Source organism: Cucumis sativus, chromosome 4, assembly GCF_000004075.3.
Source record: "Cucumis sativus cultivar 9930 chromosome 4, Cucumber_9930_V3, whole genome shotgun sequence".
Classification (NCBI taxonomy): Eukaryota; Viridiplantae; Streptophyta; class Magnoliopsida; order Cucurbitales; family Cucurbitaceae; genus Cucumis; species Cucumis sativus.
This window is the reverse complement of record NC_026658.2, coordinates 9,379,704-9,394,177: the sequence shown is the minus strand read 5'-3', so window position 1 is coordinate 9,394,177 and position 14,474 is coordinate 9,379,704. Positions and strand designations below refer to the sequence as shown.

Below are 14,474 nucleotides of genomic sequence, written 5' to 3'. Positions count from 1 at the left end.
ATAACTTATTTATTTATGATACTAATTAATGTATAATTTTATTATAAAAATTAATTGAAAATAGTTTATTAATTCAATATAAAATAAAATATTATGTAACGTGAAATAATTTAATAATTAAATATAATTGTATATCATTATTTTCATCACCACTTATTGAATTTATGAAATTTATTTCGGCGTTAGCAACGACTTCATCTTCTTCCTTCTTTAATTTCGTTATTTTCTTCCATCAATTTTGGCGTCGACTTTCTTCTCCAATTTGTATTTTAAAAAATTGCTTTCTTATTCCCTTTTGATTTTCTATAGAATATGCAGTTAGTTTTTTTTCTTTCATTTTTCGTTTCATATATTATTTCATTTTTCGTTTTGTAGCATATATTTTTTTCCTTAAAAAATTTGTTCTTCTTTCGTTCTGCAACATATATTTTGATCATGTTCCTTCTATTTTGTTTATTTTTTTATTATTCAGTTCATATTTCTCTCATGTTCGACATATAATTTTTATTAAATGTTCCGTCATTCGTATATACTATGGTATACTACTGAATAATAAATTTATGTTTTGTGATTTGTCACATATATACTACTGCACATATTCAATAATACATATAAATATTCTTTTTCATGTTCTATGGTTTTTTCTAATTGCGTATATATACCAATATATACATAGATTATATATCAATTCAATATTTTTTTTATTTATTACATATATGCAACTGAATAATTTATTTTTGTTTTGTGATTTGTTACATATATTCAATAATACATACACATTTTTTTTCTTCATATTTTGTGATTTTATCTTATTGTATTTATATATCGCTGTATACACAGATTATGTATCCGATTAGTATTTCTTTTGAATTCTTACATATATACTATTGCATAATACATATATTTTATGTGATTTGTTATGTATATACTACTTTATATATTCAATAATACATAAATGATCTTATCTTCAATATACTCAATACACCTTAATGTATTTCGAATCCGAAATAGAAATTATTACCAACCTTAAATTTTTGCCAATTTTTTTCGGACGATCATTATACCAGTCGGCCGCCGATGTTATTCTTCTTCACCGCTTATACTTCTCCCAATATTCTATTATTTGATGTCTTTTGTGAAGAATGTAATCAATATTTAACGTATTTGAAGAAGAAAACTTTTATTTTTTATTTTCTAAACCATAACCCATGTTATTGATTTCTCTCATTGTCGATCCACCTTCTATAAATAAATTGATATAATAACATTTCATTCATAAAATATACATCGTATTATTCAGTATATATAATAATTAGGTGGAATATATGAAAAACAATGTGAAACGAAAGAAAGAATTGATGGAGAGAGAGATTGGAAAGTGAGAAAGAGATCGAGAGGGAATATTTTTTGAAAAAAAATCACCAAAATAAAAAACATTAAGGAAATTTTTTATTATAATATTACCATAATAGAACTAGTCATAGTTACCGTATTTATATAGAATATCTAATAACGGTAAATATTAATCATGATCCACTTTCTTTTTTTTTTCTATTTTTTTAATATATTAATAATAATAAGTATGAGTAAATTGGTCATTTATATCTTATATTTATTTTAAATATTAGACAATTTAGAACATTTCTCAAAATTTTGGATGAATTAATATGACATACCATTTTATTGATTATCTTAGTTAAAACCCAAAGAAAAAGTAATAATAATTTTAAGCTTCTTTGACTGAGCCTATATGTTTTAAAACACATGTATGATAATAAAACAAGGTGTGAGCTTAAGGCCCGGTCTGATGGCAACAATGGCCATGGATTGGAGGGTGCATGCCAAGGCCCAAAAACGATATCCGTCGAGAAGGCGGGAACTTAGGCGTTCTACTATCGAACAGTAGAATCATCATCATCATCATAATGTATTTTCTAATTTTGTAAAAGCTTCTGAATCATTTCTGTAATCTGTGTGGCACGCCCTTGAACGCGAAAGAATCAACACAGTCGTTTTCTTTAACTCTCGCTTTTGCCTAAGACCGCCAGAAAAGACAGCAGCACAGTCAAATAATGGAGGCCATTCTAAAGGTGAAAACGTTCTTCTTTCTTCATTTTCCTTTGTTTCTGGATATGGGTTTATGTTTGTTTTGGTTGCTACGGCTGTTTTTGGACTTGAACTTCTTTGTAGTTGAGTTAATAGTGAACAATAAGGACAGCATTTTTGAAATAAATTTGTGGGTATTGAAATCTGTTATGGTTTGGTTGCTGTTGCAGAGCTACTTTGGATTCTCGGCGTTTAGGCTGTATCAGAAAGAAATCATTCGGGACATTCTTCTTGGGAAGGATTGCTTGGTGGTTATGTCCACTGGAAGTGGGAAATCCTTATGGTAGCTTGTTCTTAATCATTTTGGTTTTTTATTTATTGCATTTTATTGACGGTGTTTGCATGTTCTTGCTTGTTTAATTAGTGATTGATTTTATCTTTACTTGTTAAAGTTATCAGGTACCGCCTTTGGTTGTTGGAAAGACTGGCATAGTTGTTAGCCCCCTTATATCATTAATGCAGGATCAGGTAATGGAGTGTTGTCATTATCATTTGTGTTTTGCTTTTCATGAGATTAGTCAAATTTCATGCAAGCTGACTCAGACTCTCCTGAATGTGAAAAAAAGAAGAAAACCATTGTTCTGTTGCTCTATTTTGCCATTGAATTTTCAGCCCCATGTTCTTTTTTCATAAGCCATTTTTGAATTATGGATTTCATAGGTAATGGCTTTAAAACAAAGAGGGATCAAGTCTGAGTACCTTGGAAGTACTCAGACTGATTCCACAGTGCAAGCCAAGGCAGAGAGTGGTCAATATAATGTATTGTTCATGACACCAGAAAAGGCATGCTCTGTTCCCATGAGGTACACATTCATGTAGCCATCTAAAGTTAATTCTATGTCTTCATTTTTCTTCCTCTGCTTTTTCTGAGTGTCCATTGCATCTCACATCCATTTTATTCCCGCTTCCTGTTTCCATCTGCTGTCTTGTTGATCATGAGTTTTATTTGTTCCAACAGTTATGCACATGTATTCTTAAATACTAGTGGTATTTTAAATGTAGACATAAGTTTTGGTCCTTGAATCCTTGCAAGGATGGCTTGGTAGTACTAGCTGTGCATCATACTAGGACAAATCTTAGTACTTCTTTCGTATTAATGAATTGAAAGCGTGGGAGTGGAATAGATTGTACAATGCTGAAGCCACATGACGTAGTTCTGATGGAATTCATATGCATTTACATGGTAGGAAAAGGTGGCTCAAATGGATAGTTATGATACATGGCATTCTAATATCCTTTCGTGATTAACACCTTTTTATTTATTTTTTGAACTTCATTTTCGCAGTTTTTGGTCAAAATTAAAGAAGGCAGGAATTTGTTTGTTTGCCGTCGATGAAGCACATTGCATTTCAGAGTGGGGGCATGATTTTAGGTTGATCTTACGTCCTTTTCATTTTCCTCTTATCTTTGTTAAAAGTATTGTTATATTAAATTTGACCTATCAGCTTAAGCTATTAAGTTGAGTGGTGGTTTAACAATCCTCAACTTTATTCCAATGGACCCTATCCTGAGATAAGTGGCTTATTGGTTGTGAGATTTGTTATATGTTACTTTGTTGGCCCCAATATCTAGCTATTGTCCACATATTTGAACATCAGTTTAAAACTTTATCTTAGGAATGGATTTAGGCATCATACGGTTTGTAGGGATTGAGTGTATTATAGAAACTAGAACACAATGGCTGTGGCTTTGGTTATAGAAGTTGAGCACATTCCACATTGATGGGCTTGTTGCATTGTATAAATGTGAGGAAAATTTTTTCTTTTCTCCCTTGATCTAGCTTTAGAGGTTTACAGAGCTTATAGACACCAACTACTTGTGGTGTTAGAGTATAAGTGAAAATAAATTTAATAGTTCATAGGCCAACCTGATAGTGTAAATCAACTGAAGCAGTCATGAAGATTATTAACAAATATGATCGAACTGTAGCAATTTTCTTCTTTGATGCAGTGTTTGAATAAGTTAAAAAAAAGGAAGAATACTATTTTTTAGAAATAATTTTATTAGCATCAATGTACCAAAGGACAAGGGGAAAAGGCATGCAGCTTAGCCAAGTGAGAAGAAATTAGATGTATAGTTTTCATTTTTCAGCTACAGAAGTTTCTGGGAATTGATTTCTAGCTCTTTGTTTAGATAAGTTCTTAGCACCGATATGAGAATACATATTGTTGGTTGTATGCTTCTTTATGTTCAGCTTGAAGTCTGTTTCTCTCCAATCTAGTACTTCTCTTAATTGTTATATTAACTATTGGGTTCTGATCACAGGGTAGAATACAAACAGCTGGACAAACTTCGCGATGTTCTACCAGATCTTCCATTTGTTGCCTTGACTGCCACTGCAACTGAAAAGTAGGTAGCTAAATTTCTTCCAATTACACCTGTTACTTTATCTCTTTTCAATGCTATTGTTCTTTGTTTTTATTGTTGGACTGAAAACGTCTCTTAGTAGAGCTACCGCATAATACATCCCAATGGTTTGTGTTGTTATTGAGCTTCGTTGCTCTATCTGTGGCGAACTGTTAGCTTGAAGGTTGATCTTTCTTACTATTATTTATTTGGATAGATTTTGTTAAATTTCACATAATAGCTTCTCTCTTTTCGTTGTAAATTTACTCTTTTTCTGGTCAAGGGATTTGAACCTCTGATTTTTTTATTGAGGATGTAAAGTAAAGCTTGTATTTATTGATATTTTACTTGTATGATGGAGAAATGTGGAACTCTTGTATATCACATGTTTTCTAGTTAATAGCCCCATGGCTTTATTGAATTCTATTTATAGGCGATAGCAAAGACATTATGTAAGGTTCCATTTAAGAATTTGGTGTAGAATTGGAATATTTTGCATTGATTTTTTAAAGTTTAATGTTTTGTGCTATTAAATTTATTTCCTTGGATTTTTTCAATTTTCAATACATTTTCTTGGGGATTGAATTCTTTGGGTATTTATTTCACATATTGTTTCAGGGTTCGGAGTGACATTATTAATTCTTTGAAGATGAAAGACCCACAAGTTACCATTGGTTCATTTGATCGAACAAATCTTTTTTATGGAGTCAAGTCTTTTAATCGTGGTCCATTATTCATGAATGAGTTTGTGCTTGATATCTCTAAGTATGTAGCCTCTGGTGGTTCAACTATCATTTACTGCACGACAATTAAAGATGTTGAGCAGGTATATTCTTTTGCTTCTAGTTCTTACAAACGCTGCTTCCAAGTTCACTGCACTTCAAGAAACATAGATAATTAAATATTTGCATACTTACCTAGCACAATAAATTCAGGGCATCGAGCAACTGGATTATTTCATTATTGTTAATTACCCCTGAGATTATATATGCCTTCATGGCGGGCTGTTGCAACCATTTGTGCAAGAAGCACTTTCAGGTTTATGCTGAGCTTATTAATGGGCTTTTTGTGAATTTCGGTCCAATTTTTTTTTTGTAGATATTCAAGGCACTTGAAGAAGCAGGGATTAGTGCTGGAATCTATCACGGTCAAATGGACAAAAAATCGCGTGCAGAATCCCACAGGTTATACCACTAGTTCGTGGCGACTATGGAAATTAATTCTATTGATGCTCTTTATAATCAAATACTGGCTACCATAGCTAATTTAGCCTTTTATTTGTGTGGTTCTCTGATAGTAATACCTTTTCTTTAATCAGACTATTTATAAGGGATGAACTGCAAGTCATGGTTGCCACTATTGCTTTTGGTATGGGCATTGACAAACCAAACATAAGACAAGTGATACATTATGGCTGCCCAAAGAGTCTAGAATCTTATTACCAGGAAAGTGGGAGATGTGGTAGAGATGGTATTGCTTCTGTTTGCTGGCTTTATTACACGAGAAGTGATTTTGCTAAAGCAGACTTCTACTGTGGTGAATCACAAACTGTATGAATTGTGCTTTCTTTCTTAAATTACTTACCATTTTATTTGATGAACAATTCGCTTTCCCCAGTGGTGTATGTGTATATAGTTTAAAATTTGACCTGGATACTTCTATATTTGCCTTCTTTCGTCAGGAAAACCAAAGAAGAGCTATTAGGGAGTCATTGATGGCTGCACAACAGTATTGCTCTATAGCAACTTGCAGAAGAAACTTCTTGCTCGGTTATTTTGGGGAAAGATTTCATTCTGATAAATGTGGTTTGTCTTTTACTTGGTTTTATTCTTTAAATCTTTTGAATTCTCAGAGAATCTTCCAGTAATCAAGTCTCAATTTCATGCAGTACTTCTGTGATTCTGGCCTCGAGCTGACATATTTGTCCATAGTTGTTCCTATCATTCTATTTTGTAAAGAACATATTGTTGTATGTTTTTTTTTATTAATTCCCTTTGACTAAGTGGTTTTGGAGGATTAGACCGTTCCGCATAATTTAGCATTTATGATACCTAGGTACAAGCATGAAGCTCTAACGTGATTTACACAAGATATTGGAAAATTGTCTCTATTATTGTTTATATCTTTACAGGCATACCAATTATAAATTATGGTGGGGCAAAGATTTATATTTTAGGAGGATGAACTGTGAGTTTGTGCTTAATTCTTGTACACTCATTTCATCTGATTCTATACATTAAGAGGCTGAAGCATTTAGACAGTTTTTAACTTTCTCAGAAATTTGAGAGCTCTGAGCCACCCTTTGTTCAATACTTGTTAACATAGAGGCTGTGGTTGTTGTAGGTGTATGCTTTCATCTACGCATGGTGTACATCTCCCATTCCACAGTTATCTAGAGAAAATACTTACTGTCTACCCGTTAAACACGAAGAGATCTGTTGCAAATTCGTGTGGCTCAGATTTTTTTTTGTAGGAAACGTGACCCTTCCATAGTTATTTATTATTACAATGAAGAGAGAGATATTGGTGGTAGAGTTCACTTCAAAGTTTCCTTTAGTCTTTGGTCCTGATCAGTTAAAATTTCCTCTTAAGCTTTTTCTATATATTATTTTCTTCCTTGTCAGGGTTGTCCTCTATCTGGGACTTCTAAAGATATTTGTTTTTCTCCCAACTCCAAAGGTTGAGTATCTGATTTTTCAGATCTTCTTTTGCACTCCTCTTTAAATGTGGTGCTGGAAGTTGAAACACTGATACAATATCTGATTAAATATCTTCGTTTAGTGTCATTGATAGATTGATTAGAAATTGTTGTTTGATAATGATGATGGCATTGTTGATTCTTCTAATTTATATACACACATACCCACAAATTTAAGACAGTAGAACTTTTGGAAAGCTTGTTCAGCAACTTCCTGTAATTTTGTTTAGTTATTGACTATCAATGCCTCTGGCAGGAAATTGTGATAACTGCATAGTCTCAAAAAAGGAGCGTGACATGTCAAAAGAAGCATTTCTTCTACTGGCCTGCATCCAATCATGCAGGGGTAAATGGGGACTGAACATGCCTGTGGATATTCTTCGTGGATCTAGAGTAAGTTCTTAGCCATATGAAACTTTGGAACTTCTGAATCACAGATTACCCTTCTTTTTCAATTCATTTTAATTCCCTGGGTGTCATGCCCTGTCGTTTAGTAGAGCACCCCTCCATGTTATTGCATTGTGAAATTTTCTACAAGGAACGATCACCTTATAACAAACTTGACATTTGTTTTCTGATTTTTACTTCTCGCTTAATCTAACATTCTTTCATCGCTTGCAGGCAAAAAAGATACTTGATACTCAGTTTGATAAGCTTCCACTTCATGGACTTGGAAAAGAATACTCATCAAATTGGTGGAAAGCACTAGCTAGTCAACTAATTTCTAATGGTAGGTGAAGGAACTTGAATTGCCTTTATTTAGATGGGGATTTAGCCAAAAGTACTTGAGCATTGTAGGGTTTCTTTTTGTCATACTCAGGCAGTGTCTTAAATGCAACATTCCTAACTAAAGTACTTGAAAAACTGAAGCATTTCCCTAAAACGGGTACTTGAGTTTTCCTCTGAGTTAACTAATCGGAAGAAAATGAGGTACATTGTTCATAAAATCAAACTCCACTGTTTTCTTCGTCAAACTTACAAAACAGAACTTGAGTTGTTATAGCAGGCTTTAACTTACAAATCCAGTGTTCATTGATCATATATTAGTATAATTTTGTTTTACTTGTTGCTGGAAATGCTTGTCTTGTTTCTTTTTGTACCGATAAGAACTACTTCATTATTTCTGAATTGTGTGTTTAACGTATTGTGTAAATTGTATTGTGCAGGCTATTTGACAGAGAACATACGCGATGTTTACAGAACCATAGGGTCATCAACTTTCACCCAATCTTTTACTTCTGCATCTTAACCTTAGAGTTTTACAGTTATCTATCCATTTTCAAATTTTATCAATAGGAAAGCTAATACTTTTTTGTAAACATCTACTCTCCTGTCCACCCAATCAATCTTATTTTCTTCGAATTATTTGAAACTGAAACTGACAATTAGAATAATCCTTCCTTCTTAACAATAGTATCAGTGCAAAAGGGGAACAATTTCTCGATTCTGCCAGACAGGACTGCCAACCACCTCTAGTTTTGCCAGTGACGAGTGAAATGATTGGTGAGAATGAAGATGACAGTGCATTAATTGAAGCTGGGAAAATGGATAACTTGGCCACTTTCAAGAGTGGACTTTCAGAGGTTTGCTTGTTAAATACTAATTGCCTTCTAATGCCTTGGTTATGTATATTATTTTACCTGTTTTCTATTGTCAACGTCAAAGGATTGAGATAGTTATTTTCTGAAAGCAGTTTAGTTGCACATGAATTATATTGAATACTCGTGGTTTTGGTTATTAAAAGTGTTATATGACAATAGTTGTCATTATTTGTTATATTCGGTTTGATTGTACTTTGAGTTTAAGCTTTTCAGTTCATCAATGAAAAACCTTGTTTTCGTCTAAAAAAATTTGTTATATCTATCGCTCCAATTAATTTTTCCGGCTGGTGTCATATCCTGCTGCATACTTGTCTCTGAATGAGTATATTGTGTGCCGTGAGGCCTTTTTATTAACTTAATAAATCCTTCTTGTCTTGCTCATCTGTTTATGCATTGTTCTTTTGCGCGTGAATTTTGTAATAACTTCTTGGATGCTTTTGGACAGTTGACTACACATTCTAACCATATTTAGTATATACTTGACTCTCTTTTGGTGGGACACCCTTTTTTGGTAACAAAAAGATGATTTGGCGGGCTATTCTTCATTCTTTCTTCTAGACTTTAATGGGCAAGCATAATAAGCGTCTCTTTCAGGATTCTGCTTTCTCTTTTAATGTTTTTTTGTCTCGTGTTCCTTACAACCTTTTACTGGTGAAAAATTGGGCACCCTTTCAATAACTTTAGTCTCTCTTACTTCGTTTCCAATTGGTGCTCTTTTTGTAATCACCTTTAGGTGCTTTGGGTCTTCCCATATTTCATTTTATCAATATAATGTTCCTTATATAAAAAAAAAAAACAAAATCCTTCTTGTCTTGCTATTCTTTTTATTTGTTTATTTATTGTATTTTTTGGCCTTTCTTTTATTTTACCACCGGCTATTTGTACGATGTTTGATTACATAATTAAATGGAAGACAAATTGGGTAAACCATTGCATTTCCTTCCTTGTTTTTACCTATCTGAGTCTTATATTTTGATTGTTCCATTTGAATTTACTTCCAGGCTGAGGAAAAACTTTTTCAGTTGCTTTTAGAAGAGAGAATGAAGCTTGCTAGAAGTGCTGGAACTGCTCCGTAGGTTCTGCAGATACTTATTACGAAAAATGACATTTTACCCCAAATATCATGCATTTGTTTGTATGTATGTGGTTTATATGGAAAACCTTTCTTGCCTATTATCTTGCATTTCTTCTTATATGCAGGTATGCCATATGTGGTGATCAAACAGTTAAAAGAATTGCGCTGACTAGACCATCTACTAAGGCAAGATTAGCAAATATTGATGGTGTCAACCAGGTATATCCTTCAGGATTATACGATTACATATAACTTTATAATGGGGTTGAAGCGAAGTCATTAACATTGTATTTATCTATGCTTGTTTGACATGGATTTCGTACTTGAATGTCACCACCTCTTACATGTGCTAATTTGCAATAAATTGCTCTCAAATTTCAATGCATTTTTATCAATATTTTGTATGATCCACTCCGTACATCTGCACTCAGAGTTTGATTCCATGATCTTGCACCTTCAGGCTTTAGTTATTAGATTCTAACTAGCCAAAGTTGTGAGATTGTTATATGCTCTGTCCTGAAATGATTGTTAGACAATTCAATAATGGTACAGCATCTGCTAAAAATGCACGGAGATCTAATTCTTGAAGCAGTCAAGCGTCTATCACAACAAGTCAGTCTATCACTGGATGGCGAATATAGAGAAGAAGGAAATGGACAAGGTACTACAATGAGAAAACTCTATACAGAACCAAACCAACGACGACCCTTGGCTCCAGCAAAGTTTGAAGCTTGGAAAATGTGGCATGAAGATGGTCTTTCAATACAGAAAATTGCTGTAAGTATTTTGTTTTTTTGACTTTTTGAAGTTATTGAGAGAAAAAGGCTTATGAAGATGAACATAACAGAATGGCAATTTAGAAGCTTATTCACATGGAACTTCACCCTTGTATATAAATAAGTCTGAAAAAAAACACTTTGAATCAGTTTAGACTGCAAATATTTCAACTCTGGAATGCTCAGAATTTAAATACTTTTCACCTGAAAGAAGTTTACTTGCTGAAAAAACAAACTTCTTGAGTTGTTTTGGCTTTTCAGAGTTACGGTCTTTTTTTTAGAAGCACAGTGTGTTTAGAATTTTTGAAATCACATCTGTTTATTGTAAATCAAACACCATATGACTTTTGAACAATGCTTTTAATTGGAAATGAAATGCACTTTTTACCATTCTAGAAATTATATTAGCCTCGCCCTTACCATGTTCAGTGCATGTCTGGAGTGATATTGAAATTGCTAAAATCACTATTAGCATGTTCAAAATCAATATGAAACTCGCCTTGAAGCATGATAAATCGATTTATTGTTTAATTCTACACTCTTGAATTCAATCTTTTATATTATCAAAACTGATTTGAATGATTAAAAGAACATGTTTTAGAGTGAGTTTGAAAATAACAATGATTTTAACCAATTTAAAATCACTCATTTTATGTTAAACGTTGGCAGATATTTCTCTTTTCCCATTAATTGGCCTTATTCTGATATATCATTATTTATTTTGAAAATAGAACTTCCCTGGTAGATTGGCACCTATCAAAGAAACTACTGTTTTTGGGTATATTGTTGATGCAGTCCAGGAAGGATATGAAATCGACTGGACCAAGTTTTGTGATGAGATAGGACTTACATGTCAGATATTCTCCGACATTCAATCTGCTGTCACAAAGGTTGGATCTGCTGAGAAGTTGAAGGCGATAAAAGATGAATTACCAGAAGAAGTAAGTTGGATATTGTAAAATATGCCTTCTGTTTCTTAGACTTTAGTCCTCCATTGTTTCTTTTATGCATATACTTTTCAGTTTTTCAGTCTAATGCTCCATCGTCTGTATATGACTGGAAATTGATATTTGGATGACAGATAAATTATGCTCACATCAAGGCTTGTCTGGTAATGCAAAGTCGTGGAATGTCCCCGGAAGGCCTGGATAGAAAAACCGACGAACCAATGACTGGTGCATCAGTGCTTTCAGGGAGTCCAACTTCGATTCAGAAGAAAGAAGAGCCTTGTGTAATTGAAACACCATCAAATGGAGAAGAGGAAATTTCCGTTTCGTTAAAGCGCCAGAAAGTTTGTGAATTGGAGGAAGAACATCGGGTTCCGATAAAAGCAACCGAGAGCTTGCTAGTAGAGTGGCTGAAGAACAATGATGGGGTAAGTGAAATGAAGTCTGAAATATGTATCATTTTTTGCTTCTTATACTAATCTTTCCAAGCGCTCTTTGAAGTTCACCATAGTATGGTTTAAATGAAGAAGAATGCAATATGGCTTTTTGATAATGCAGGTAACACTTGACAATATGATGAAGCAGTTTAAACTTAAAGGATGTGAAGAAGAATCTCTAGTTGCTTTGCTTAATTCCCTTGAAGGCGATTTTGTGATATATAAAAAGAACAATATCTATAAGCTCATGTAAGCTCTAAAGCGTAACTATAAAACTCCCTAATTTTGTGTATAGGAATTTGGGAATAGGATTAAACCAAATCCAAGGTATTGGCGCATTCATTTGCCAGCTTTTCAAAGTAGAAGTAGTTTGTGTGGAAATAGCTTCCTAACAAATTTTGAATTTTATTCATTAATATTCATTTTAATTTTTATATCAAAATTTTAAATTAGTTTGCTCAATGCCACTATTTTTTTCTCTAAATAATGTGTGTATATATATATTAGAAAAATAGAACATTATCAAAAATGAAAAATATGACAAAATATTTACACGTAAATTTTGTTAAGCAGTGCTTTTGTTTTATAAGAGATAAATAGTTTGTCAATATTTTTTTTAATTTTTTTTTTACAAAAATTGCACGTATGTCTCTCATTTAACAAATAATCTAATATTTATCTAACAATCTCGAGTAAAAAAAAATGATTTTATTTTATTTTAAAAAATAAATTATAAACAAAAAGATTATGCAAATTTAGATAATGGGTCTATTGAGTCGTTTTTTAATCAAAACCATTTGACATTGTTTACCAAACACTATAACTCACATTTTAGGTTTAAACTTGAAATTTACTTTATTATATAAAATTCTTTAGAAATACAATTGCCAATAATCATCTTCAAAGCTACAACATTCCATTTACTTTATTATATAAAATTCTTTAGAAATACAATTGCCAATAATCATCTTCAAAGCTACAACATTCCAAACTAAGTTTAAATATAATGTATTAGTTCAAAGGAGTATGCTAATTGTGATTTTGTTTCTTTACCATGAGACTTATATCTATTTTAACCATTTTTAAATTTAGTTTCTCCGTTTTGAGAAAGAGAGTGTTTGCAAAAGTAACAAAAAAAATTATGATAATAGAGCTCATGTCACTACATTTTCTAAATCGCAAAAGTAGAAAATTTAAAAGTTGATAATTCTGTGATAGTCGTCTGATACCACTGATTACTTATCATGTTTGTCATATTCGCAATATGAAAAAAGAGGTATCATGTGCCGTCTTTTTCTAAAGATTTCGTAATTTTTCTAAAAAAAACTTCATAATTTTTCATGCTGCTCTTTTGGCCTAAACACATTTTGATAAAAAAATTAACAAAAACAACGTTAACGCTAGTATTTTCATGATGCTCCTTTTAACGTTAATGCTAATATTTATTGAAAATAAGCTAATTAAATTTGAACTATCGAAAACAACTAAACTAACGTTGAAAGGAGTATGAGGGCCTATGATATCTATTTTGTATAAAAAATTATTACAAGTCAAGTCCAATGAACTGATTAGGTTCACGATTGTGTGACAACATACATTGTTTACGATCCTAGAAGTTTATATTTCCCATACTATATCACTCATTTGTACATGAAGTGTTTGCAATGTGATGAAGATTTTACAATATTGTTGTTTTTGTTTAGAATAAATGGATGACTAGTGTTGCATGTTTTTATATACAAAAATAGCAACAAGAAAGAGAAGAAAAAAAAAAAAGTGTTTAGGAATGTGAAAGGAGATAAAAAAAATGTAAATGACTTATGGTAAATATAAATATATATGGTATAGGTGTTACAAGGACGATATGATTTAAGCTGAACTTTGAGACAAAGAATTTAATTATTATAGTGTTAAATTATTGTAGTTGAGTTATAATTGAACTATTATTGTTCAATTCTTCCAAATTTAGAGAATCATAAAAAAACATATAATCATTTTCACTAATTCTGGCTAGAAAATGTTTTTAAAAAACGAATCTCCATTTTATTTGTTATTTGTTTGTTTTTTCTTAGTTTCTTGTTCCACCATTTACATACGTACATACTTTAATTTTTCAAATTCTTAACACTCATTGATATGTAAAACCAATTAAATAAAATTATAATAGCGCACACATACGCATGCAAACGCACACACCACACACACATGCACGTGCACACATATATGTATGCATCTATATGTATGTTGTCGCCACGTGTCTGAGACGATGCGGAGCGGCTGATGTCCTCAGAAGAGTTAGTTTCAAAAGAAAATAGGAGTTGCCACCAATCTTTTTTTTCGATGTGATTGAACACCGAAATAAAGTAAACAAAAAAAAGGTAAAGATACTAACAAAATGAAATGAATAAAAAAACCGACCTTTTGCATAGATTCTCCCAAAAAATTCTCTAACAACTTTTCTCTAAAGATTTTTGTAAGAACTTTTTTC

At 32.1% G+C, this 14,474-nt stretch overlaps 1 protein-coding gene across 2 annotated transcripts; it reads left to right on the top strand.

Moving 5' to 3' along the window:
* The first annotated feature begins 1,796 nt into the window (after positions 1 to 1,796).
* Positions 1,797 to 12,438, top strand: LOC101222028 (ATP-dependent DNA helicase RecQ). 2 transcript variants are annotated; one of them, XM_011655161.2, is made up of 20 exons: positions 1,803 to 2,090; positions 2,277 to 2,389; positions 2,499 to 2,574; positions 2,767 to 2,909; positions 3,392 to 3,478; positions 4,372 to 4,455; positions 5,071 to 5,278; positions 5,551 to 5,636; positions 5,771 to 6,002; positions 6,134 to 6,257; positions 7,407 to 7,543; positions 7,772 to 7,880; positions 8,317 to 8,359; positions 8,565 to 8,733; positions 9,753 to 9,823; positions 9,952 to 10,045; positions 10,379 to 10,603; positions 11,334 to 11,543; positions 11,684 to 11,977; positions 12,108 to 12,438. In XM_011655161.2, the coding sequence occupies exons 1-20, from the start codon at positions 2,073 to 2,075 to the stop codon at positions 12,237 to 12,239; spliced, it is 2,655 nt and encodes an 884-aa protein (XP_011653463.2). In that variant the 5' UTR covers positions 1,803 to 2,072; the 3' UTR covers positions 12,240 to 12,438. The 2 variants fall into 2 exon arrangements, 1 of the variants encoding a protein (XP_011653463.2); XR_004216234.1 differs by lacking the exon at positions 12,108 to 12,438 and having other exon boundaries at positions 1,797 to 2,090; positions 11,398 to 11,543; positions 11,684 to 11,825.
* The last annotated feature ends 2,036 nt before the right edge of the window (positions 12,439 to 14,474 follow it).